At 33.4% G+C, this 23,636-nt stretch overlaps 1 protein-coding gene, 1 long non-coding RNA gene and 1 other non-coding gene across 3 annotated transcripts; all 3 read left to right on the plus strand.

Annotated features, from left to right (window-relative positions):
* Positions 1–6,904: 6,904 nt before the first annotated feature.
* LOC112039196 (uncharacterized) lies at positions 6,905–9,523 on the plus strand. Its single transcript, XR_010630109.1, has 2 exons — positions 6,905–7,390; positions 9,275–9,523. It is a non-coding gene; the product is annotated as an uncharacterized LOC112039196 (transcript).
* A 180-nt stretch (positions 9,524–9,703) lies between these two features.
* Positions 9,704–10,913, plus strand: LOC136068789 (polyubiquitin). Its single transcript, XM_065776441.1, has one exon. The coding sequence runs from the start codon at positions 9,785–9,787 to the stop codon at positions 10,700–10,702; it is 918 nt and encodes a 305-aa protein (XP_065632513.1). The 5' UTR covers positions 9,704–9,784; the 3' UTR covers positions 10,703–10,913.
* Positions 10,914–11,954: 1,041 nt separating this feature from the next.
* Positions 11,955–12,930, plus strand: LOC136068790 (uncharacterized). The gene is made up of 3 exons (XR_010630110.1): positions 11,955–11,984; positions 12,136–12,258; positions 12,848–12,930. It is a non-coding gene; the product is annotated as an uncharacterized LOC136068790 (long non-coding RNA).
* The last annotated feature ends 10,706 nt before the right edge of the window (positions 12,931–23,636 follow it).

Here is a 23,636-nt window from a genome sequence, read left to right on the forward strand (position 1 = left end):
AAGAAAGTTACACTTAAAATCCTCCAGGCAGAATGTTTCGCAGGTACCTCACGAGATGGCCTGTCTTACAAAGTACTTGTGAAATGAAGTCTGACACTTGACTCTTCAGCTTCCAACATGTGCCTTTCACATAGCCTTTTGGCGGGTTACTCTTCTCACGAACTTCTTATAAGCTAGTCACGAAACTGCACTAGTCTTTATTTCATACTCGATTCTTCACCAACTTAATACTAGACCCAATACAATAAAATCCCACAAAATAGATGGAAATAAATTAATGCAATTACAACACTTTTTATCATGGAATAAAGCCAACATAAAATATAGTTGTAAATCACAACTTTACAAGTTCAATTTCTACTTAAATTAAAAACCAATTGGTATCTTAGTTTGATGATAAAAAAAACAACTATTAAGACAAGATATCATAGGCCAAAACAAAAAAAAAAAAATGTAAAAGTAGAAACAAAGAGGTTGTAAGATTTGATGGTTAAGAAATACCATAGAGTAAGAGCATTCAATATCTTGGATTAATAATTCATAAGAATTAAGAAATTAAAAATGATATGAATTAAAGGACAGAAACAAAGTAGAGAAATAGAGAAGAGTATCGAAAGTACTGAGTGATTCTTGAATACCTATAAAGTTAAGTGGACAATGTTACCTACAAGACTACTATAAGACCTCTAGCTATACCCGATGGTATTGAATGTAGGACTGTTAAGATGTAACATGTTCATGAAATGTGTAGTGGAAAAGAGAATGTTAAAATGGTTAGGTGGAAATAATACAAGACAAGATAGAATTCTAAAGGAGAAAATTTGCTTACAAATAGGTGTGACGCGTATTTATGGAAAGATGAGGGAGGGTTGCTTGAGATGATTTGATCATGTACATATGAGAGCGATTAATGTACAAATGAGAAATAATGAGTTGATTCAAATTGAGAGAACTAAAAAAGGAGGGAAAAATAGAGAAAGACCTAAAATAACATTAATAAAATGGAAAAAAAAAAAATCATGTAGCTAACCTTAATATGTCTATTGATGATACATAATTGACCCAACATTTTGAGACTTATGGTTCCTTTAAGTACCGTGAGTTACTTAAAGTCTTGTATAATTGAAAAATAAATCTGGAGTTCTGTAAGGGCTCGGATTTGTGCAAAAACACAAGAGCTTGTTTAGTCCCAAAATTAAAAGTTACGATTAGATTGCTTGTACTTTAACTTAAACAAAGTGCGGAACAAGAGTAAATGAGCACAATGAACTGATACTACTCTAGTGCATAAACATGAACAACAAACAATAAATGTAAAGCATAATAGTAAGGGAAGAGAAATACAAATACAAGATAACACTAAGGCGTGTTATTGAAGAGGAAATTGAAGAACTTAGTGAAAAACCTCTCTACGACCCTCCAAGTCGAAATCGATCCACTAGAGAATAAAGTTGGAGTACACGAATAACAAAAGACCCTCCAAGCCTAGTCTACCCAATGTACTTGAGCCCTCCAAGCTCTTGCTACCAATAGACTTCTCGGAGTCTTGTCTTCACTAGCTTTCCGAATCCCACAATACACCTGATTACATCCACCAAGCCTCACCGACTTCTTTTGGCAAATCCTTAAACCTTCCCAAGTTTCAAAACACTTTCTACACTCTGAGTAGGTGTGGGTTGTGTTTGGGTACAAAACTCCTCTCAAGGTATGACAATGGGAGAGGGAAGGAGAAGATGCTATAACGATTTTTCACTAAAGATGAGTAGCTCATTCTTTAAAGGTAGGTATGTTGTGTTATAGAAAACCTATCTAGAGTTTTTCTCATTAAATAGCCTCTTTTACTTTTGTGGGTAGTGAGGGTATATATAGTATGGGTGAAGGATAAGAAAGTCACACTTAAAATCCTCCAGGCAGAATGTTTCGCAGGTACCTCACGAGATGGCCTGTCTTACAAAGTACTTGCGAAATGAAGTCTGACACTTGACTCTTCAGCTTCCAACATGTGCCTTTCACATGGCCTTTTGGCGGGTTACTCTTCTCACGAACTTCTTATAAGCTAGTCACGAAACTGCACTAGTTTTTATTTCATACTCGATTCTTCACCAACTTAATACTAGACTCAATACAATAAAATCCCACAAAATACATGGAAATAAATTAATGCAATTACAACACTTTTTATCATGGAATAAAGCCAACATAAAATATAGTTGTAAATCACAACTTTACAAGTTCAATTTCTACTTAAATTAAAAACCAATCTTAGTTTGATGATAAAAAAAACAACTATTAAGACAAGATATCATAGGCCAAAAAAAAAAATACTACCATGGGTTACATAGTAAGTTGCTTAGTAATAATGTAAATTTAGCTTGTATTCTAGTAAACTTTTTAAGCATAATACTACTTGGTGAGCACGAGTAATGGAGTAATTAAGAGGGGTGAGAATTGAATTTGATAGATTAGATCTTGGTTGGTCCGATGAATGATTAATGTGGAAGTTTGGTTCCATTGTGGATGGCCAAATGTGGTCACCGAGTACATAATGTTTTTTACATTAAAAAACATTATGCACTCGGTGACCACTAATGTTTTATACAATAAGTAGACTTTGAGTTACCCAGATAGTGTTCTGCAATGGAAGTGGTGGCCCCCATTAATCTAAGACTGGACTTTCCAGTCTAAAAATTCCAGTGGAGGACTTGGAAATCAAACTTTTGGGCTAAGTTCATATGCATAGATTGATGTATGGGTGAAGTTCAATTCTTTACTTTTCTAATAAATGAGCATTATTGCAATGCACAGTTTAATCAAAATTTATATGTAAATAATTTTTTTTATTAATTTACATAAAATTAGATAATAAAATATATAATAAAAATAAATGAATATTTTACTTTTAAGTTATATAATAAATGCATATTATGTGAAACTAAGGTATTATAAAATGCATATATATATATATATATCTCAATTAATCGCCAACGCATATTTAAATAAAAAACCTTGAATTTAATAATTAAAACTATCCAAAACAATAGTTGAAATCATATTTAAGTGGAAACCTCAATTCAATAATTAAGAACAACCTATTTTCAAAAAATAAAAATAAAAAATAATTAAGAACAACCTAAATTACTAAACATAAAGGTAGCTTAAATGAAGCATCGAAAAGAAAGAAATATAATTCAACACATAAACTCAAAGTTACAAAGAAGTTCCTATTAAAAAAAAAGTTACGGAGAAGAAATTGAGAGAATGAAGTCTAATATATGTGCAATGTTAGCAAAAAGAGTGAAGGAAAATACTATAAAGATGTATAGAAAATTAATAGAGATGTATATAAAAAAAAGTCAATAAGAATAACTATAATTTTGTATAAAAAAAAAAAAAAAACTATAATTTTATGTCAACCTATGAGTTGTTTTCAAAAAATAAAATTAAACGTTTTTTTTTATTATTATAAGAATTTAAAAGAATAGATAAATTAATAATAAAAAGATTACATGAAGAATTTGGATTATAATTAAATTAAAAATTTTATCAGTTTAGAAATTATAGGAGAAGAAGAGAAGGACAAAAAATATATATCTATTTTTTTTTAAATCTAAAAAGGTTTCTGTAATTTGGTGAAACTATTTGGCACAATTACAGTTTCTAAGACCAACTTTTATTATATAGTATATAATATGATACGATTTTTTATTTATTTATTTTATTTGTTATTCTTTAGATAGGCTTTTCTAATAAAGTTGATAAAAATCAATTTGCCTCTGTTAAGATGTGCCAATTTGATAAGTAAATGGACAGTGGCATTTCAACCTTTTTGATTAACTCGGTTTGAAACCGTCAAATTAATTAATCAATTCAAAATTAATTCATTAGTTTGAATGAATTTCAATTCGAATTCAAATATGCACTTAGATTAAGTTAGAACATAGTTTTTATCTTGTATAAAAAAAAAAATGCAATTTTGAATGGGTTGGTTGGTTTTACAATCTTATTTATTAGTTTGGAATAAGCATGAATTATTGGAAATATAAAATTTTGGGAAGACTCCAACTAAAACCTCAATATAATATATAGAGACAATACTACTTAATTTAAAAGTTCAAATCAATGAATTTGGGTCAACTAGTGTTACTATTTTTCTTGTGTTCGTATTTATTTTTTATTTATTTATAGGAACTTGTTTTGGTATTTGGTATATATATGGAGATGCCAAAGAATAATGGATATTAATTTAGTGTAGTTGGTAAAAAAGGTATCAAATGTCAAGAAATAAATTGGAAATCGGATCAAATTTAAAGCGATTTGGCCCTCATTTTATGTAAGGAAGTTAGGATTTCAAATATATAAATTGAACTAGACTGTAACTCAAGTGTACGCACAGAAACGAATTTTATCAATAATCAAATTTGGTGGTACAGAACACTATGTTGTCAACAATTTGTTTTAAAAAGAAATTAAAATTGTTTGTTTATTAATTGAGATTTATAATAATAATCAAATTTGAAATCTTATTACTTCGGGTTTTGTTAATACCAGGATCGTGTAGAAAATAATACTTGTATGCCTTAGTTTTTTTTTTTTTTTGCTATTCAATTGAAGAAATAGTGAGGAAAAGAGCATAATATGATTTTTATTTGGCTAGTATTTAGATTTCAAACATATGAATTGAAAATTTTATTTCAAGAATTGGGGTAAATGAATGTCAATTCCTTTCAAATGACCAATACCTGGGTTTCCAGAAAAAGGACTAAACACAAATCATAAACTAATCATACAATAAGCCAAAATTAGTGTGAGGCTTCCAATAAGAAAAGTTTCAGCAGCTGTCAGCTGAAGGGTATGCATTGCATTCATGTTTAACCGTAATTAACCGTAAAAGAAGTAGTTTTCATACCACCATCCCAACTCCCAAGTTCCAAAAAAACCTCCATTAACATAAGGTTTTTCTTTCTGAGTAAGTACCATTAAGGTAATTAGGTCTTGTCCGGAAAGAAAATAGATTGGTTTCGCTTTCAATCTCTTTCATGTGTGAAAGGGAAATCAGAAAATTTGCAGCGCCAGTCGTGCCACAAATCAAACAATTACATGAGCAAGTGGGTTGTCATGGTAGAACGCGTCATTTTACATAGCACCTCCTTTCTTCTAGAAAAGAAAAAAAAAAAAAAATTTGGTACACAACTTATTCTGTTTGTTTTGATGGAAAATTTTGTGTAAAAATAGTTTTTCATATTTTTCAATCATGAGAGACTTTATCAGTTGAGCTAATATAAAAAATATAACTCATTTTTTGGAGATTCGTTTTAACTAATTTTTTTGGGAAATGAAATTCATTTCTTGATAAGCTAAATAAGGGAAGTTAAAAAATCATATTCCAACTCATTTAAGGTTTTTACCAGACATAGACAAATGAGATATATATATATATATATATATATATTTTTTATAGAAAACACATTATGAAAAATGACTTATTTTCTACAAAACATTAACGTTGAAATTAACAAACAAAGCTTTACTTCATAATTTTTTTTCACAATTGCCAAGTGATGAATGATAGAAAATAATTTGGTGTTGGTGGTGGGATTCATGTGAAAATTATAAAACTTACAATTTTAGTAGATAGTGAAATTCATTGTATTTGTAACATTACTAGAAAAATTAAAAGAGTCTATAACTTGGATTGCATCCATGATGCAATTAAATTATGTAATTTTTAAAAGGAAAAAGTTAATGAATGCTTTAAGAGCATTTGTTAATGAACCATTTTAGGAAAAATATTTATGTGAAAAGAAAAAGAAAAAAAGCAATTAATGTTTTGACAAACTTGTCAGTTTTCCATAAAAGTGATATAAAAACTTTCTTTAAATGATTTATTAACTATTGCCCTCAAGACACCAATTAACAAAACCATTTTTAAAATTTGGTAGTATTTACTTCTAATTTTGTAGGCATCTACTTTTAGTTCTCTTTGTTTAAATGATGTTCACGTGACACAAAATAAATTTTATTTTATTTTATTTTAAATACTAAGTATTTTTAACACACACATGGAGAGATGGAAGAAAGTTTTTAAAAAATTGATAATAGTGTACATCCAAAATAACCTAACTCTTGGCACAAAAGAAAGTTAAAAGTACTTAGAATGACATATTTATTAGGTATTTAATTACACATATTTCAATAAAATGACATAAATATTAACAAGAAATTAAATAAGCAATAATTTTAAAGTAGCCAAATATATCGTTGCAAGTACAATTGTATAAAGTAGCCAAATAGCATAAATAAAAAAAATTACTTGCTGTTTGTGTTCGTGTAGCTCACGGTTTGTTTTATTTTTTCTTGTGGACTTCTAGATTTGCTGTTAATAATAATCCATTAATCCCGTTTATGGGGGAAAAAAAAAGTCCTTAAGTAAAGTTAATACGCTTGTATATGTTGAAGTGGTGACTTGGAAAAATTGGTGATCTATTGCTTGCAGTGGCAGAGCCAAAATTTTAGTTTAGGAGAGCAAGATTAAATATAAAGGTACATGTAAATTATATTTTGCTCTCGTCTTTTTTCAATTTTTTTCCATGCCTACTGTAAGAGTTGAAATTTAATAGTCACTGTTATCCTTAAGGTATTCTAAATTCTAAGGTGATTATAAGTTTAAGCAAATATTTTAAACAAGTAAAACACATAAACATGAATGAAAAAAGGTAAATTAACAAAGAACTTTTCATGCTAAATCTGTATTAGGGAACAAAAAATGGTGATCAAACTTTTTAAAATCTCTTATTTATTTTGTTACCTTTACTTACAACCTGCTTATGATCGGTATATCATAAAGGAAAGAAGCAATTTTGAATTAATAACGTTAGAAATATTATTAAAAAAGAAAAGAATACATCTAGGTATACAATACAAAGAATAGTAAAGATAGTAACTAATGTGTGGCAACAAATCAACACAATAGAGATAATAACTGATGTGTGGTAACAAATGCATAACTGAGTTTGATGTGACGCTTGGGGTGGGGTCGGGGGGCAATTGCCTCTCCTCGACGCCCCCTAGCTCCGCCCCTGATTGCATGCTTTTGGTTTGCATCTATCACCAATAAGCCTATAAATATTAAGGTCAAGAAAGACACTAAGAGTGCACATATTAGTAAGATAGCAACGTAGTAGCTAAGGATATAAAGTATAAACTATGGCCACTCCCTCCACTTCCTTCCTTAGGTTTCTCTTCTTTAGCGTTCTTGTTTTTCTTTGCACTCTGGACAACCTGGGATTTGCCCTTCAACCAAGGGAGTTGGAAAGCGAACATCTTACTCATATGCATACCCTTAATGTCAGCTCTCTATTACCGTCAACTACTTGCAGCCCTTCTACCAAAGGTTTCTCATACAACTTTCATCTCTCTCTCTCTCTCTCTCTCTCTCTCTCTCTCTCACTCACTCAATTACTAATTACTCATATACTTATTATATTCATTACTATTCTTATAATTTATTATTTTTTAGTCTTATAATGTATAATTTATTAGGTTCTTGTAAGTTGGAGAAACCTACTCGAGCAAAAGAAGTATGGGTAGGTCTAGAAACAAGTTGCCAATGAGCAATACTAATAGTAGAACTTTTTCTTTCACAAAATGTTAGAGGACATTATTTGGTATGTAGGATTGACATTTATTTACATGAAGTTTTGGGATTGTTGTTTATACTTTTTAAAGGTAAAAATAGGAGAAGAGGGCTGGTGAGAGTAGAAGCTCAGTAGTCAAACACTATAAAAGGTGCTGGGGTATCCTTCTCATGGGGCAATTGGGAAAGAGTGAAATATTTGTCACAGCTAGGTAATGATTTGATAATCACTTGGCGGCTTTGAGATGGCATTTTATGGTGTGTCATAAAAGGCTATGATTGGTAGATGGTCCTACAAAGTGGATGTGACTATTGCAATAGGGGGCAAGGGTTGATAACAGATAGAAAGGGCAATTAACGTGGCTTCCTTACCGGCCAACAAGTTTTAGGAATTAGGATTGAGTCTCAACAACTATTGTTGGTACTTTTTATATTTTAAACTACCGACCTAAAAAATAAGTGAGTTTCTCATATAGACTAAAAGTATAGGGTCTTACTTGAAAGTGAGTTAGGTATTACTATAGTCATGCCAAAATAGAGAAACTGTACTGATTGCCTTCCTCTACCCATTTCTTGTTTGTCAAGAAAAAAAAAAAAAATTCAATAGGTCTAATGTTACATTTCACGAGAGCACTCGACCGAAGCCAATTCCTGGGACAGGACTTTCATAATCTTATTTTTCGCTTTTTCACATTTGTTATTTCACATTCACTTTCATGGGTCCGGTTTTGTCAAGCACAACACGCACTAAGCCACCAAGTAAACACCTCAAAAAAAAAAAGAAAAAAAAAAAGAAAAAGAAAAAGCACACACTCAAGGAAAGCTGTCATGGGCAGTTAACAGATATACGCATGGTTAATCCAATGGGCTTCTAGCCCACTGTCCCTTAGCATCTCCCGTATGCCCCACAAGTTCAACCTGTCATTCTCCTCCTTTTCTTTCTAGTTTCTACCCCTCCCTTTCCCTTTCCAAATAATAACTGAAAAAACAAAATTTTTTCTTAGTGGAGAAAAAACGACTGATTTATATAAAAGTATTATCCATCAATTAGAGTCTACAATTTTGACAAATATTATAATAAATGGTGTAATCATAGGATAAGAATTATTTTCCACACTTCATAGATTTTGCTTTTGAAACTATTGACCTGATGGCTGGGAAAAATCCTTTGATGACCCATCTAATCACTATGGGAATGAACCTAACTATTTTTATTTATTTTTAATTAAGTAGAACCTAACTATTTTTAATTATGCCTGCCCCATTCAGATTTCATTTTTCTAGATGTGGTTCGGTGGAAGGACAAAAGTAAGTAAAATTTGTGTTGACAAATCATAGGCCCTAAATTTTTTTTGTCAAATTAGGTTTTTTTGGCTGTCCCGGGTTCTTGAATAATCGTCCTATTATCTTTTTCTTCATAACCTTTAAAAAAGAAAAAAAAAATCCTATAAGTGTGTCAATTGGTCAATCCATTTCATTGATATTTGGCATTTATTCTTTTGGTTAGCCACTTATTGTTACCTTTTCCTGAATAAGCAATTTTATTTTAGTTGTGTTTGGTGAAAACATACAATAATCGACAGTTGTATGAATTTGTTTATATGTCAAAACAATTCTAATCGATGTTGAATTAAAATGCAGGTTCTAATAAAAGGGCATCCTTAACAGTGGTAGACAAACATGGCCCGTGCTCTCAACTCAATCAAGACAAAGTTAAAGCACCCACTATGACTGAAATCCTCGAACAAGACCAATCCAGGGTCAATTCGATTCAGGCCAGGCTCTCAAAAAAGCTGGGTCTTAATGATTTACGTGCATCAAAGGCCACTACCATCCCAGCCAAGTCTGGTAGCACCATTGGCTCGGGCAACTACGTTGTGACCATTGGCCTCGGCACTCCAAAAAGGGACTTAACACTCATATTTGATACTGGTAGCGACATCACTTGGACTCAATGCCAACCTTGCTTAAAATCTTGCTACCAACAAAAGGAACCAACCTTTGATCCATCTAAATCATCGACTTATTCAAATATTTCCTGTAGCTCNAGGGGTTGACTTTGCAAGCCAGCTCGAAGATGGTCGCACCCTCGCAGACTACAACATCCAAAAGGAGTCCACCCTCCACCTGGTGCTCCGGCTCAGAGGTGGAATGCAAATTTTTGTTAAGACCTTGACTGGCAAAACCATTACTTTGGAAGTTGAGAGCTCTGACACCATTGATAACGTCAAAGCCAAAATTCAAGACAAGGAGGGTATCCCACCAGACCAGCAGCGGTTGATCTTTGCCGGCAAGCAGCTTGAAGATGGTCGCACCCTTGCTGACTACAATATCCAAAAGGAATCCACCCTCCACCTGGTGCTCCGGCTCAGAGGTGGAATGCAAATTTTTGTTAAGACCTTGACCGGCAAAACCATCACTTTGGAGGTTGAGAGCTCTGATACTATTGATAATGTCAAAGCTAAGATCCAAGACAAAGAGGGCATCCCACCGGACCAACAGAGGCTGATTTTTGCTGGCAAGCAGTTGGAAGATGGAAGGACCTTAGCTGATTACAACATTCAAAAGGAGTCAACCCTGCACTTGGTGCTGCGATTGCGTGGAGGAATGCAAATTTTCGTGAAGACTTTGACTGGGAAAACCATAACCTTGGAGGTTGAAAGCTCAGATACTATTGACAATGTGAAGGCAAAGATACAAGACAAGGAAGGTATCCCACCAGACCAGCAAAGGCTTATTTTTGCAGGCAAGCAGCTTGAAGATGGAAGGACTCTTGCAGATTACAATATCCAGAAGGAGTCTACCCTTCATCTGGTGCTTCGCCTTCGTGGTGGAATGCAGATTTTCGTTAAGACCTTGACTGGGAAGACCATAACCCTGGAGGTTGAAAGTTCTGATACAATTGATAATGTGAAAGCAAAGATTCAGGACAAGGAGGGAATTCCTCCAGATCAGCAGAGGCTTATTTTTGCAGGCAAACAGCTTGAAGATGGAAGGACTCTGGCTGATTACAATATCCAAAAGGAGTCTACTCTGCACCTTGTCCTTCGCCTCCGTGGTGGTTTCTAAGCTTAGGTTGTGGTTCTGTGGTATACGTGTGCTGCTATTTTCGTGGATCTGGTTTCAGTTTACTTGCCATTGTTTAATGGCTTCTAATTAATATGTTCTGAACTTGCTTTTAATTTACTGTCGTTTGGTTATGTCATATCCTAAACTCGTTGAATGGCCTTATCCTGGTCATTTTATTAAGCCATTCTAATAAAGTTTCCTCTTTTATTTATGCTTATCCTGTCTTTTATTTTATTTTATAAGACACATGAAAATAATAATATTAGTGTTTTAAATTGAATTTATAATACATTACATGATCAGAGTACAACTACAAAAGGATGTAGTTGTAAACTGTGGCTATAAACAACGAACATTAGAAACACACAACCAATGTAGGATAGACATCTTTATATTTATATATATATATATATATATTTTCTAGTAAACAGTGATATTTATTAAAATACACTCAAAAATAATAATATTAATATTTTAAACTAGATTTATAATATATTATATTCTATTCTCGTATGACGGATATATTTTTCTTTATTATTGTTGCAGCTGGTAGCCTCTGCATTTGGAAGTATCACTACAAAAAACGCGGTTTTTAGCCGTGTTTTGTAGCCGCGTTTTTGTAAAACGCGGCTACAGTATGGATTTTTAGCCGGGTTTTTAAAAAACGCGGCTCCAGGCTAGACTTCGAGCCGCGTTTTCCAAAAACGCGGCTCCAGGTTAGCCCTTGAGCCGCGTTTACTAAACCCGGCTACAGCCCTCCCTGGAGCCGTGTTTTTGCAGGGTGAAGCTGCGTTTTGGTTTTTTTTTTTTCTTTTTCAAGTCTGTCCGGAGCTGCGTTTTCTAAACGCAGCTCAGGTAATGGTTAGAGCTGCGTTTAACCATTAAACGCGGCTTCAACATGAAGTATAAAAAAAAAAAAAGGGAAAAAACACAACTCGACAGAAGAAGAAAATACCCTAACCTATCTCGATCGACCTCAAAAAACCTCTCGGACTACTCAATCTCACCTCCATCCACCTTCCTCCGATTCCCCTTCCTTCAACTCGATCCCCCTTCCTCCGATTCCCCTCCGATTCCCCTTCCTCTGCACTCGATCCCCCTTCCTCCGATTCCCCTTCCTCTCAACTCGATCTCAAACTCCGTCCCTCTCTTCCACCCTCTCCGAATCGCCATCATCCTTCCGGTCTTCCATCCGCTCTCCATCCCCTTCTCATGGATCCGTAACACACACACACACACACACACACACTCTCTGAAGACACTGTCGCAAGGCCGATTACGAGTAAGTTTTTAAAATTTTTTGATTTGCTTTGTGTTTTAGGGTCCCCAATTTTCGTTTAGGGTTTAGATTTTAGGTTTACGGTTTCGATTTTCGATCTAGGGTTTCGATTTTGGGTTTAAATGTTCAATTTTCCCAATTAATTTCGTTCTAGATTTGGATTCAAAAATTAGGGCTAAGGAATCTCTCTGATTCTCTCTGATTTTGTTGCAGGCTTGTTGGAGGAGCCGGTGATATCAAGCTTACTAAAGATGGCAACAGTCTTTTGAAAGAAATGGTGACTTCTCTCTCTCTCTGTCTCTCTCTCTCGCTTTGTTTGATTGACCTAGTACCCATTTGATCTGCCAGACTCGCATTATGGTATCAAGTAAAGCTTTAAATGTAAAATTTTAGATTTTTTTTTTTTTTTTGGGGTGGGGGGGGCGATCTAAAGCTTTGAAAGTTCTTTAGGGAAGTTGTGTAATTTAATTTATTACGACTTTTAAGTATTTGTTCTTTGATTGCTTTAACACCTCAACACCTCATTTTAGTCCTTAATCGTGTTCAGGGCGTCAGTTAGGGTTTGTAGAGAGAAAAGAAATAGTGAGCAAGAATTCTGGGCATTTTGTTTAACGTGTGTACTGTGTATGTGCTGTATATTGATCAACCTTTGCATCAAAATTGAGAAAATCATTGACATTCAACACTGTTGGAAGAACAGAAACTTGAGAGTAGATTTGGAATGGGAGAGTAAATGTGGGAAATTGTTTCATGCTTCATTCCCACCAAAAATGCTCACAATGTTTTTCCTGTGGTGATCGTACTATGTATTCCCTTTTGAGGTGTTTATTAGGCATTTGATATTTGGCAAATAATGTTGCTTGCAGCTGATTACAAGAATGAAACCGAAGTTGTAGGAGCATTTCAGTCCGGACTTGTGAAGAGAGAGGATTTATTTATTACTACAAAGGTTAGTTTATCTGTGAATTAATGACCTTTATATCTGTGAATTAATGAGCAATATATGGTCGCAATTTTCATTTAAAGAGAGAAGAACTTCATCGTTTAATCTATTAAAGTGATATAACTTGCGTTAACCAACTTAGCATCAATAGAAATCCGTTCACCAAGTTGTGTAATATGCTTGCAACAATAGAAAATTTAAAATATACAAAGAACATGTTAGTAGATGAGCAAGTTGCCGTGTTCCTAAATATACTAGCTCATCATCATGTAAAATATCAAGTCAGAAAACTCCAATTTAGGCACCTAGGAGAGACGAATATTAGACATTTTGATTAAGTAATACACGTCGTCATACGATTACAAGGAGAGCTACTTAAGAAACCAATGTTGGTTCCAGAAAACTCTTTTTATGAGAGACGTAAATGGTTTAAGGCATCTAGCAATGTGATTTTTCTTTTTAATTTATGAAATAGAAATATAGAATTATTTGCTTATTGCATTTTTTATAACTACATAACTGTTTAGGTGCATTAGATGGAACATTTATTAGGGTAAGAGTGCCTCTAGAAGACAAACCTAGTTATCGAATTTGTAAGGGGGAGATTGCCACAAATGTACTGAGAGTTCTCTCACAAAACATGCAAATTATTTAGGTTTTTCCTGGCTGGGAAGGTTCTGGTTTTGATGGTAGAGTGTCTCAAGATGTAATAACTAGGAGGAATGGATTAAGAGTTCTAAATGGTAAGAGAAATAGTTTGCCTTTAAAAAATGTAAATTTTTTTATTTACTCATTATACTAAAGATATTATGAAATATAGGTTATAACTTTTTTATGTTCCATTATTCCATTACAACATCTTTTATTTCTTGTTATACATATTCCTATATAATCACCATTGCGGTGTACTAAATATGTTCTTAGTTTTTGAATCATCCAATTAAAATCTTTAGGTCTCAAGCTGAAAGTATTAATAACATCAGAAAAATTCCCTTAAAAAAATAATTAAATTACAAATTGTGCCCTTGAATTTGGTCTAAAATTCATTTCAATTTTATAGCTTCATTTTTGTTCAATTAAGTCCACTAAATTTCAACATTATTCAATTTAAACCTCCCGTTAGTCTTTGTTAAAGTGTTACTTTATTCACTTTAAAACGCCATTTTACAACTTACCTAACGTAAATTTAGTATTTTTCATATCACACCCAATACTATTCAATTTTTTTATTCATTTCACTCTCTCTCTCTCTCTCTCTCTCTCAAAATTAACTAGTACCACCACCCCAATCAAAACTCATCCCAAAATCAAACCCCCTAGCAAAAAAAAAAAAAACACAAACTCAACCATAGCAGCCTCCACTCCTGCAACCATCAGCAACCACCAACCATCAGCAGACCCATATAAAAAATATATTATAATAATAAATAAATAAAAACAGATTGGAACCTCTAACAACCACCTCCACCCAAACCCATCACACCCAAATCAACAACCACAACCCAACAAAAAATTAACTCACAAAACCCACCACCACCATGGCAACCCATAAATCTAGCGATAGCTACCACTGTTAGTGAGAAAATGAGCAATCCACCACTGTAAGTGGTGGTGTTGACGAAGCGAGAGATCTAGCCATGGAGGCTTGCTGAAGAAATCGATTGCAAGAGAGAGAGAGAGATTGATGAGAGAGGGGTTGGTTTTGGCTAAGAGAGGTCACCACCGTGATGGTGGTGGCGGTGAGTGGCAACAAATGGAAAAGCTTAGAGCTTTAGCAATGTGGCCATGGAGCTTCGAATCCAGAGAGAGAGAGAGAGAGAGAGCGCAAATAAAATACAATAAAAACAAATATCCAACTTGCTACAATAAACTTTATATGTACTTTATATGTAAGAATTTATTGTAGCATGGAGCACAAAAAAAAAAATTAAGAATAAGAAGTCGAATGTAGCAGGATTTTTTTTTTCTTGGAAAAAAATAAAAATTTAAATGTTTTCCTTTACCAAAAAAAGAACAAACCGATCAAGAAAAAAAAAAGATTTGGGTGGAATAAAAGTTGCTCAATTGAATGCAGACAAATCCTTTTCTTGATCTAAATAGCAACAATCATGAACGGAAGCTTTGAGCAAATTCCCATTTTGTCAAAGCAAATCCCAAAAAATCTAATATGAAATAGAATGATAAATAAATAAATCTAGCCCTACATCCTTCACCATCATGTAGACAAATCTCTCACTATCATTCACTAAAACAACTTTGGTACCACATTTTTTTTTTTGTTTAATTAAATACCAAATAGTAAATTTGAAATCGCAATCACAAACAAATCAAAACAAAGTATATCGGTTTAGGAAATGGCAAAATGGAGTGATTAAAGGAATCAAATTAGTTTTGTATTTCAGTGCAACATTGAATAAGAAATCATATCTATTTTAGAGCAACCCCAGATTAGGAATCTCACCCCTGAAAATGAATTCCTTGTGAACCAGAAAACCTAGGGCTCGATTAAAAATATGAGATTAAATTTTGTGTTGAGCGATAGAGGTGAAGCACAAATCTTGCTTTGCTTAGTCACTCATGAATATCCCACTAATTCTGTGTGGATATCAATGTGATTTGATTTTGTGGTGAATTTTGCTAATTTATATGCTTTTGTTAGATCAAGAGAGAACTGGGTTGATCAAAGATAGTATGAAGGGAAGGGTAGCTTTAAAAGCTACCACTAATGCTGATTGGTTGAAATCAATGAGAAGAACAAATCAGACCTTTGTTATCTGCTTTGATAACTAAAAAAGAGTAGAGAAATTGAAACAAAATGTGAATGGGTTTCTTGAATTTTTGTTGCTTTGATGAATTTTAGTTATGAGTTTTTTGGATTAGATACTTTCTTTCTCTCTTTTTTACTATCTTATTCTTAATAGACTAATAAAAAAAAAAATTCCCATGTTAAATTTTCCCAATATTTTTTCTTTAAATATTTGAAAATAAAATTAGTTCTCTTATGTTTTTAAGGAAAAACTAGTATTGATTTTTCACTTTTTAATTAAAAAAACTTTAACAAATCAAAACTACATTGTTTAACAACGCGACTTTGATGAGACTAATAGGAAGACTAAATAAAATAAAGTTAAAAGTTAGAAGATTGAATTGAACAAAAGTGAAGTTACAGATTGAAATGAATTTTAGACAAAGTTAGAGTACGGTAGTGCACAATTTGTCATTTAGCCAAACATATTCAAGTGTAACAAATACAACCACAGCTTGTGCCAAACACCCATAAAGATGCATCTGGAGAGTGCAATTTTGAGTTTGAGTTCAAACCAAAATGTTAGTAATTAGGTATGTTTGACCCAACCCATAACACATGACCCATAGATCATCGACATGGGTTATTTGATAAAAGGATTTAAATTTGAGTTCAAACTTAAATTGAAGAGCTTAAGGAGCAACTAGCTCAATCTAGAGAGGAACTAGCGAAGCATAGGGAGGAAGTAGCTCACTCTGAGGCGAGGCATAGAGAGGAATTAGCTCAATCTGAGGCAAGGCACCAAGCAGAATTGGCCGAACTGAAGACGTCGATGAAAAGCTATTTTGTGGAACTTAGCCAGGAGTTTCGTAATATATATTCTTCTCAGGTAGCGAATAAATGTTATTTACTGAAACACTACTTTTTGCAATGCATTGTTATGTGATTTTAATACGATGCCTTTAATATATTGTAGGATCGCAATGCCAACTCCACAGAAAGAAACTGTGAATCCTGAGGTAAAACAAAATTTCTCTAAAACCAATAGTTAACATATATACATACCATGTTCTCATGGATAAACTATGAATCTCAGTAGTGAGTAAGGACAAAAGAAATCTTTTTGCTGCTGAATATGTTATAAAACATCATGATGTCATTGTATTATTGTAAAATACGTTGATTCAAGACGCATTTCAAAGGTGACTACTCCATAATATTGCATCTTAACCTTTGCCACTAGGAACATGAACAACACAATTTCTTGGCGTATTCACATCTTCATGAGTAGACACATGCAAAATACGTTAGGTTCCATGAACAAAACAATAGCTCTCATTATCAATGCTCTTCCAAATGTATTGCTGAAGTTGATTAAATTATGGAGTGATTTGATTAGATTGTTTATAATGAATAGTTGAACAATTGTTTAGTCCTCCTTTCATATATGTTACACTTTGTATTATGTTACGGTTTTATAGCAGTGATGATCTCTCCCTATTTCTTTCGATTTATGTATGTAGTCTCGCACCTATCATATATAATATTATTCAGTTTGTCCTTTTTGTTTGGCATTTGAAATGTCAAATCACTCCATAATTTGGCAAAAAATAATGCTATGTTTCATTCCTTCATATCATTCAAGCATAACAAATTGCTCAATTGTCAGGGATTTTCATATAAATGCGCATTTCAGCAATGCCGAATTACAATTTGGAATTCATGTTTAGAGTATTATTATGTATTGCAAACAAACATTTGGCAACTTTAACTTGATGGGCATAATTTGTGCAGTTTTGCCATGGTGGAGATTAAGACAAGAAGGCATTTCCGTTCCACCCTTTTGGAAGCAAATGAAATGGAGGACTTTCTAATTAGCATATTGTAAACACAAACGTTTGTATATATATATATATATATTTTTGTAGACACAAATCTTGTTGCTTGCTGCCTTAGTGTTTGAGGGAAGTTTAGAATGTAAAACTCAGCTTTTTGTATATTTTTGCTGATCTCCAAACATTTGTACGTATCTTTTGTGATGCCTTAGTGTTGTTGCTTGATGCCTTATTGTTGGGAACTTCCATATATCTTGCTTGATTTGTTGTTGGGAGAATGTATATGGATATGGCAGGAAGCAATTGGTTTATCTTGCTTGATTTGTTGTTGGGAGAATGTATATGGATATGGCAAGAAGCAATTGGTTTATCTTGCTTGATTTGTTGTTGGGAATTTGGTCATGGAACTTGAATGTATATGGCAGGAACTTGGTCATGGAATTTGAATGTATATGGCAGGAAATTGTATATGTAAATGGCAGGATGCAGCTGTTTGGGGTGGGGGGGTAAAAAAAAAACCTAGTATATATATATATATATGTTGAAATTTTAAATTTTGGTCCTAATAGTCACCCCAATTAAATAAAAAAATAAAAATAAAAGCTGGTATGCATATGTAGGGCCCATTTGGATACAGCTGAAAACTGAAAACTGAAACTGAAAACTGAAAAATACTGTAGCAAAATAATTTTTAAATATGTGAATAGTATCGTGGGACCCATTTTTAATGAAAAAAATTGTTAAAAAGTGAAAATTGTGGGTCCGTGAACAGTAAAAATTGGTGGAAAAGTCACATGTTGCGGCTACTGTTCAATGAACAGTAGCTACAACAGTGTTGCTACAGTAACACTTTGTCTCTGAAAAGCTGGGGAAGCGTGAAAAAAAAAAAAAAAAGAGGCTGAAAACGTGCAATGCCAACGCCAACGCACACCCCAAACGGTCTCGTAATTTGAAAAATTAAGATTTGTCCTTAAATATATATATTTTTGGATCTCCTCTGAAATAGCGTCAAGTTCCATTTTGATAAATGTGTTGAAATGTTTAAGAAACACTTATTTTATATATAATATTTTGTTGAATATGAAATAAACGTTAGTTTTTATTTTCATAAAAAAAATTATTTTAAACTTTGCCCCCCTCAGGTTCGAATCCTGGTTCCGTCCCTGCACACCCCCTACTCCCTTTATTAAAAATTTCCCCAACATTTTAACACATTTAGTATCTTAAGGGCAGCAGGAAATAAAATCTTATAATCTCTCTTCTTTTCCCGGCTATGTATTGTAATCTCACAAGATTTATTATATTCCACGGAAATTGCAACCATGAAACCGGGCAAGTCTTTAATGTGAGACTAGAACAAATTTAGTTTGTAGAGAGAAGTGTTCTATGAAGTTTAGGGATGAACACAAAGTTTCTGGACTATTCTAATTCAATCAATTAACAGTGATACAACTAAGTTAAAATAATGGAAAAAGTACATTTTGCACCCATAAGCATTCTTTTTGTATTCATAACTGTTGAGGCAGTAAGTTGTTATTGATAAGTAAAAAAGTAATAAGTGGTGGGATTAAATGAGACGAGCAAAAGCTTACCAACTCTATCTATTGTAACCGGACCCAAAAGCTTACCAACTCAACCAATATTTGCCTCAATTCTCCCTTCTCTGTCATTTATTGAAAGTAAAGAAATCAAAACCGAAAATTGGGTCATGTGGCCACACACCAACCCTCATTCTTTTATATTCTTTACCATCATAGCAAATAAAAAAGACACGATTGTAGCACCCAAAAAAAGAAAACTAACAACAACAACAACAACTATGCATGCTACATGCTTAGTAATAATAATGAATTATTTCCATGTTTCTAACAGCCGCGGCCGCCACTGCCACCTCCACCCCCACCTACAATTCCAACAATTGAAGGAGGTATTCCTTTTCTAGGGTTATCAAAGTTATCATCACCACAAGCAAATATGACCATTGATACGATTGAAAGGGATATGATAATCATGCCCAACAAAAGTAGGCCACTCGAGCTACCCAACAGAATACCCGCATCATCTATACGGTCATCAGCTAGAGCACCCAAATCTCTTGTCATTTTTGTATTTTTTTTTTCCCCTCTCTTGCTTGCTATGTGCAAGTAATAGCCTATATATATTTATAATATTGTAACATTTCATAGGTTGCCAAAGTTGAAAGGTCGGAATAGGACAAATATATTGTATTGTTTTTTCTTTGATGCCATCATACCAAGGAAAAATTATGTTGTATTTTGCTGCTTAAATTCACTAATCTTATTAGAGTAAAGACAAAACTTCACAATAGAGCATAGTTATTAAACTTGGACCAGACGCTGACCCAGTTTATGAGCTGGGTCATTGGGTCACTGGTTCAACCAGTGGGTCATCAGTTAAACTGCAGGGTCAAATAATTTTTTTTATAGAAATTATATATATATATATATATATACAAAACTCCAACGCACATCTGTATATGGTAATTTTTATATACTTGAACTGGAAGAGTGATGATGGAGATCCTAGTAACCAATATAAAGCTGGAGTGAGGAGCCTAATGAAAATAGAGAATCTAATAATAAGGCTGATGTTGGAGTTTTCAATGAAGATAAAGCTTAAGTTTAAGCCCAGGTTGTAATCCACGAGATTGGAGTAATTGGGCCAACTAGTGAGAGACTGAGAGAGATACGCATTAGAGTTTGAGATTTTCCTTTTTATTTATTTAATATACATAATATTTAGACATGTAACAAGATTTTCTTTAGTAAAGACTTTGTTGCAATCTTATGACATTTGTTTATTTTTCTTGTGAATTTTATAGAATTTCTAATGCTATTACTTATGAAACATTGATTTTGAACTATAATGGCGAGTTTAATTTAGGCATATGCCTTCTTTTTTTCTTTTTCTTTTTTTAATTTACATATTCAGGTTATGATTTCTCAAACTTAATTTTATATATATATATATATATAATTTCTANAGAAAGTTTCAATATTGGCTAAATTTTTAACAAAACACCTTGAAGAAGAAGATAAGGAATGCGATGAAGGTTGAAACGTGGTGTTTACTCTATTGCAGTGTTATTAAACCTGGCCCAGCAAGGCCGGTCGGACCGTTGACCCGGCACATTGACCGGCCAGGTGATCAATTGGATCAAAAAAGTATGTGACCTAGTCAAAGCCAGTGCAAGTCGATGGGTTTTAAGCAACCTAGTTAGGTTTTATTAATCCGGCCGAGTTTGTGAATTGTGTAAAATTATATTAATAGATTCACTTTATTGACTCTTTTATTATTTAAATATGTAAGAATATGGTAATTTAAACAAAAAAAACCTAAAAAAATCCCAAAAAAAAAAAAAAAAAAACATTGTTCCCTGTGTCTTGCAGATTCACACTTTGTACTTTGTAGTTTGTAAGTGTACCATCACTTTTTAGTTTTCATAATTCGCAAAACCTACGGCTACGGGTTGCTACTATGCATAATTTTTTTATGTTTTGAAGTTTGAACAAATGTATTTTCTTTTTATTTCATTTGCGGCCTTATAAAAGAGTTTACACGCATGTAAATAACTTGAACTTGGAAGAGTGATGATGGAGATCCTAGTAACCAATATAAAGTAGGAGTGAGGAGCCTAATGAAAATAGAGAATCTAATAATAAGGCTGATGTTGGAGTTCAAAACGAGCACAGCTTGTTTAGCGCGTTTGTAACGGCCTAAGGAGCGCTACGGCTAAGCGATTTTCGTGAAACGCGGGAGGATTTTTTATTTTTTATTTTTGAAGAATCAACTTTCCATGAATTTAATTACTTGAAAGAGGTTGGAAGTTTTAAAATATTTAAAAATTAGCATATTTGGCAAGTCATGCAAGGAAACTTGGCTGAGTTATTATGTGTAATGCAATTTTTAGTACAATATTATTATTATTATTTTTGCCGAGATAGAACAATATTAATTTAGCACCACGTTGAAAACTTCAATACATCACTTATCCGATGTTAACAGGTGTTCCGTTGAATTTCAAGCCTCATTTCCTTTCTAGAGTATTGAAACTTTAAATGAAATTTAATTACTTGAAACAGATTGATCAATGTTTCAAAATATCTGACTTAGAATATTTATTTTGTTCCCATTATCTTAAGAATTGAATATATTTCTTCGCGTTTCTCAAAAATGAAAAAGAATATATTTCTTCGCAGTGGGTTCAGGGAAAAAAAATAGGAAAATTGGTTTCCTATTTTCATTGTCTATTTAAGCTTGGAAAGTCATGCAAGGAAATTTGTTTATCATTTTTTTTTTTTTTAATTTGTAAAATACAGTTAACATCTTTGTGGTTTGGGTTAATATCAGTCGGACTCAAGACTTTTCAAAACTGACCAACTTGGTTCCTAAACTGGTAAACTCAACTTGGACCCTAAACTATTATTCATTTTTCTCCTCTCTCATGGTTATTAGAGATCAAGTTAGTCAATTTTGGAAAGTTTAGATTTAGCTGGCATTAACTCAAACTTCAAAGATGTTAACTGTATTTTACCCTTTGTTTGTTTGTGTTGATACCCATTTTCGCGACACATTTTCTACAAGCCCGATTCAACTATTCCAACTTCCTTGTGGGCTCAATTCATGTATTATATTATATTTTATTCTTTTAAATATGGCCCAAGCCCATGCAGCTTATAGGGGAAATTGAGGAAGTGTGATTTGAAGGGTATGGGTTGATTTCTTTCAGGCCTTTTGCATGAGCCTAGCCCATGCGTGCCACCGAGTGAGCAAGAAACACTGGTAGCACCTTAGGCTCATGGAGGAGGTCATATACCCGAAATTTCTACCTTAAAAGAGCCTTTATGCTTTGGCTGACTATAGCCCAACTTTTCTGCTCTACCATTTTTTGCCTAAAACATATAGCTAACCCTAAGTGGCTGACCTTGTCTGCTGCAACAACCAAATGCAGCCTTCAAGGACCTGCCATGTCTAAGAAATATCAGTCCATGGATTTAGGCTACTTTATTTCTCAAATTATGCAAAAAGTAAGGTATCCCCCTTACCCAATTAAATCAAATCTGACCATAGCCTCTTTGATTGATACATTGGGGTTCAAAGCCTCTTCTATTGACCAAAAACAGTCACTTAGAGCACCCAAGTTCAGTACAAAAGGCCCCAATCAGATTCAAAAAGGGCCAACTACATTTTTACCCACAGAGTCGAAACTTGAGACCAAAAGCCCATTAATCCAGCTAACATTCTCATAATTCTGAAGTTTAGGGATAGAAATATAGGTACAGGGGAACCTTCCCTCTTTTCCTCACAACCTCTCTCAATTTCGGGATGGAAATATGGGTACAGAGTTGAAACTTCCATTAGTCTTTTGTTCATTATACATTTGGAATTTTGGGCTTGGTTCTCCACAAATAAACATTTCTAAAGAACCTAAAGAGAGATTTGGGCTAATCTTGCATTTTTGGCCCTTGTCGCAAAATGTCCCTGACAGTTTGTTTGTTTGTTTTATTTTGTGTAAATTACAAATTACACCCCCAAAGTTTTGGGTATTTAAATTTTACACCCTGAAGTTTCAAAATTTAGCTTTTACCCCCTGAAATTTTAGGGTGTCTGGATTTTACACCCTAACATTTTAAAATTTGGATTTTACCCTATAAATTTTAGAGGTATTTGGATTTTACTCCTTAAAATTTAGGAGTGTTTGGTTCTTATACCCTAAAATTTCAGAATTTGGGGATGTAAAATCCAAACACTCCTAAACTTTAAAGGGTAAAATTCAAATTCTGAAACTTTAGAGTGTAAAATTCAAACACCCCCAAACTTCAGGAGCCAAATTTCAAATTCTAAAATTTTAAGGTGTAAAATCCAAACACCCCTAAACTTTAGAGGTGTAATTTGCAATTTACCCTTTTTTTTCTTAGGGGATCGTGTTATGCCATTTGGAATAATGTTAATTTTAAAAAAAAAAAAATTAGGAGATTTGAGGGGAATAGGGATGGCAATTGGGTAGGGTGGGTTCGAAGGATGGGGTCTTCGCCCCTGCCTCACATGGTTTTTTCTTACCCCATCCTCGCATGACGAGGAAAATTTTCTTGCCCCATCCCGCCTCTTGG

The sequence above is a fragment of the Quercus suber genome, unplaced genomic scaffold (assembly GCF_002906115.3).
Source record: "Quercus suber isolate HL8 unplaced genomic scaffold, Cork oak 2.0 scaffold_133, whole genome shotgun sequence".
NCBI lineage: Eukaryota > Viridiplantae > Streptophyta > Magnoliopsida > Fagales > Fagaceae > Quercus > Quercus suber.

What these genes read in the sequence shown, in the direction of transcription:
- LOC136068789 (XM_065776441.1), top strand. Translation starts at nt 9,785, where the DNA reads ATGCAAATTTTTGTTAAGACCTTGACTGGCAAAACCATTACTTTGGAA.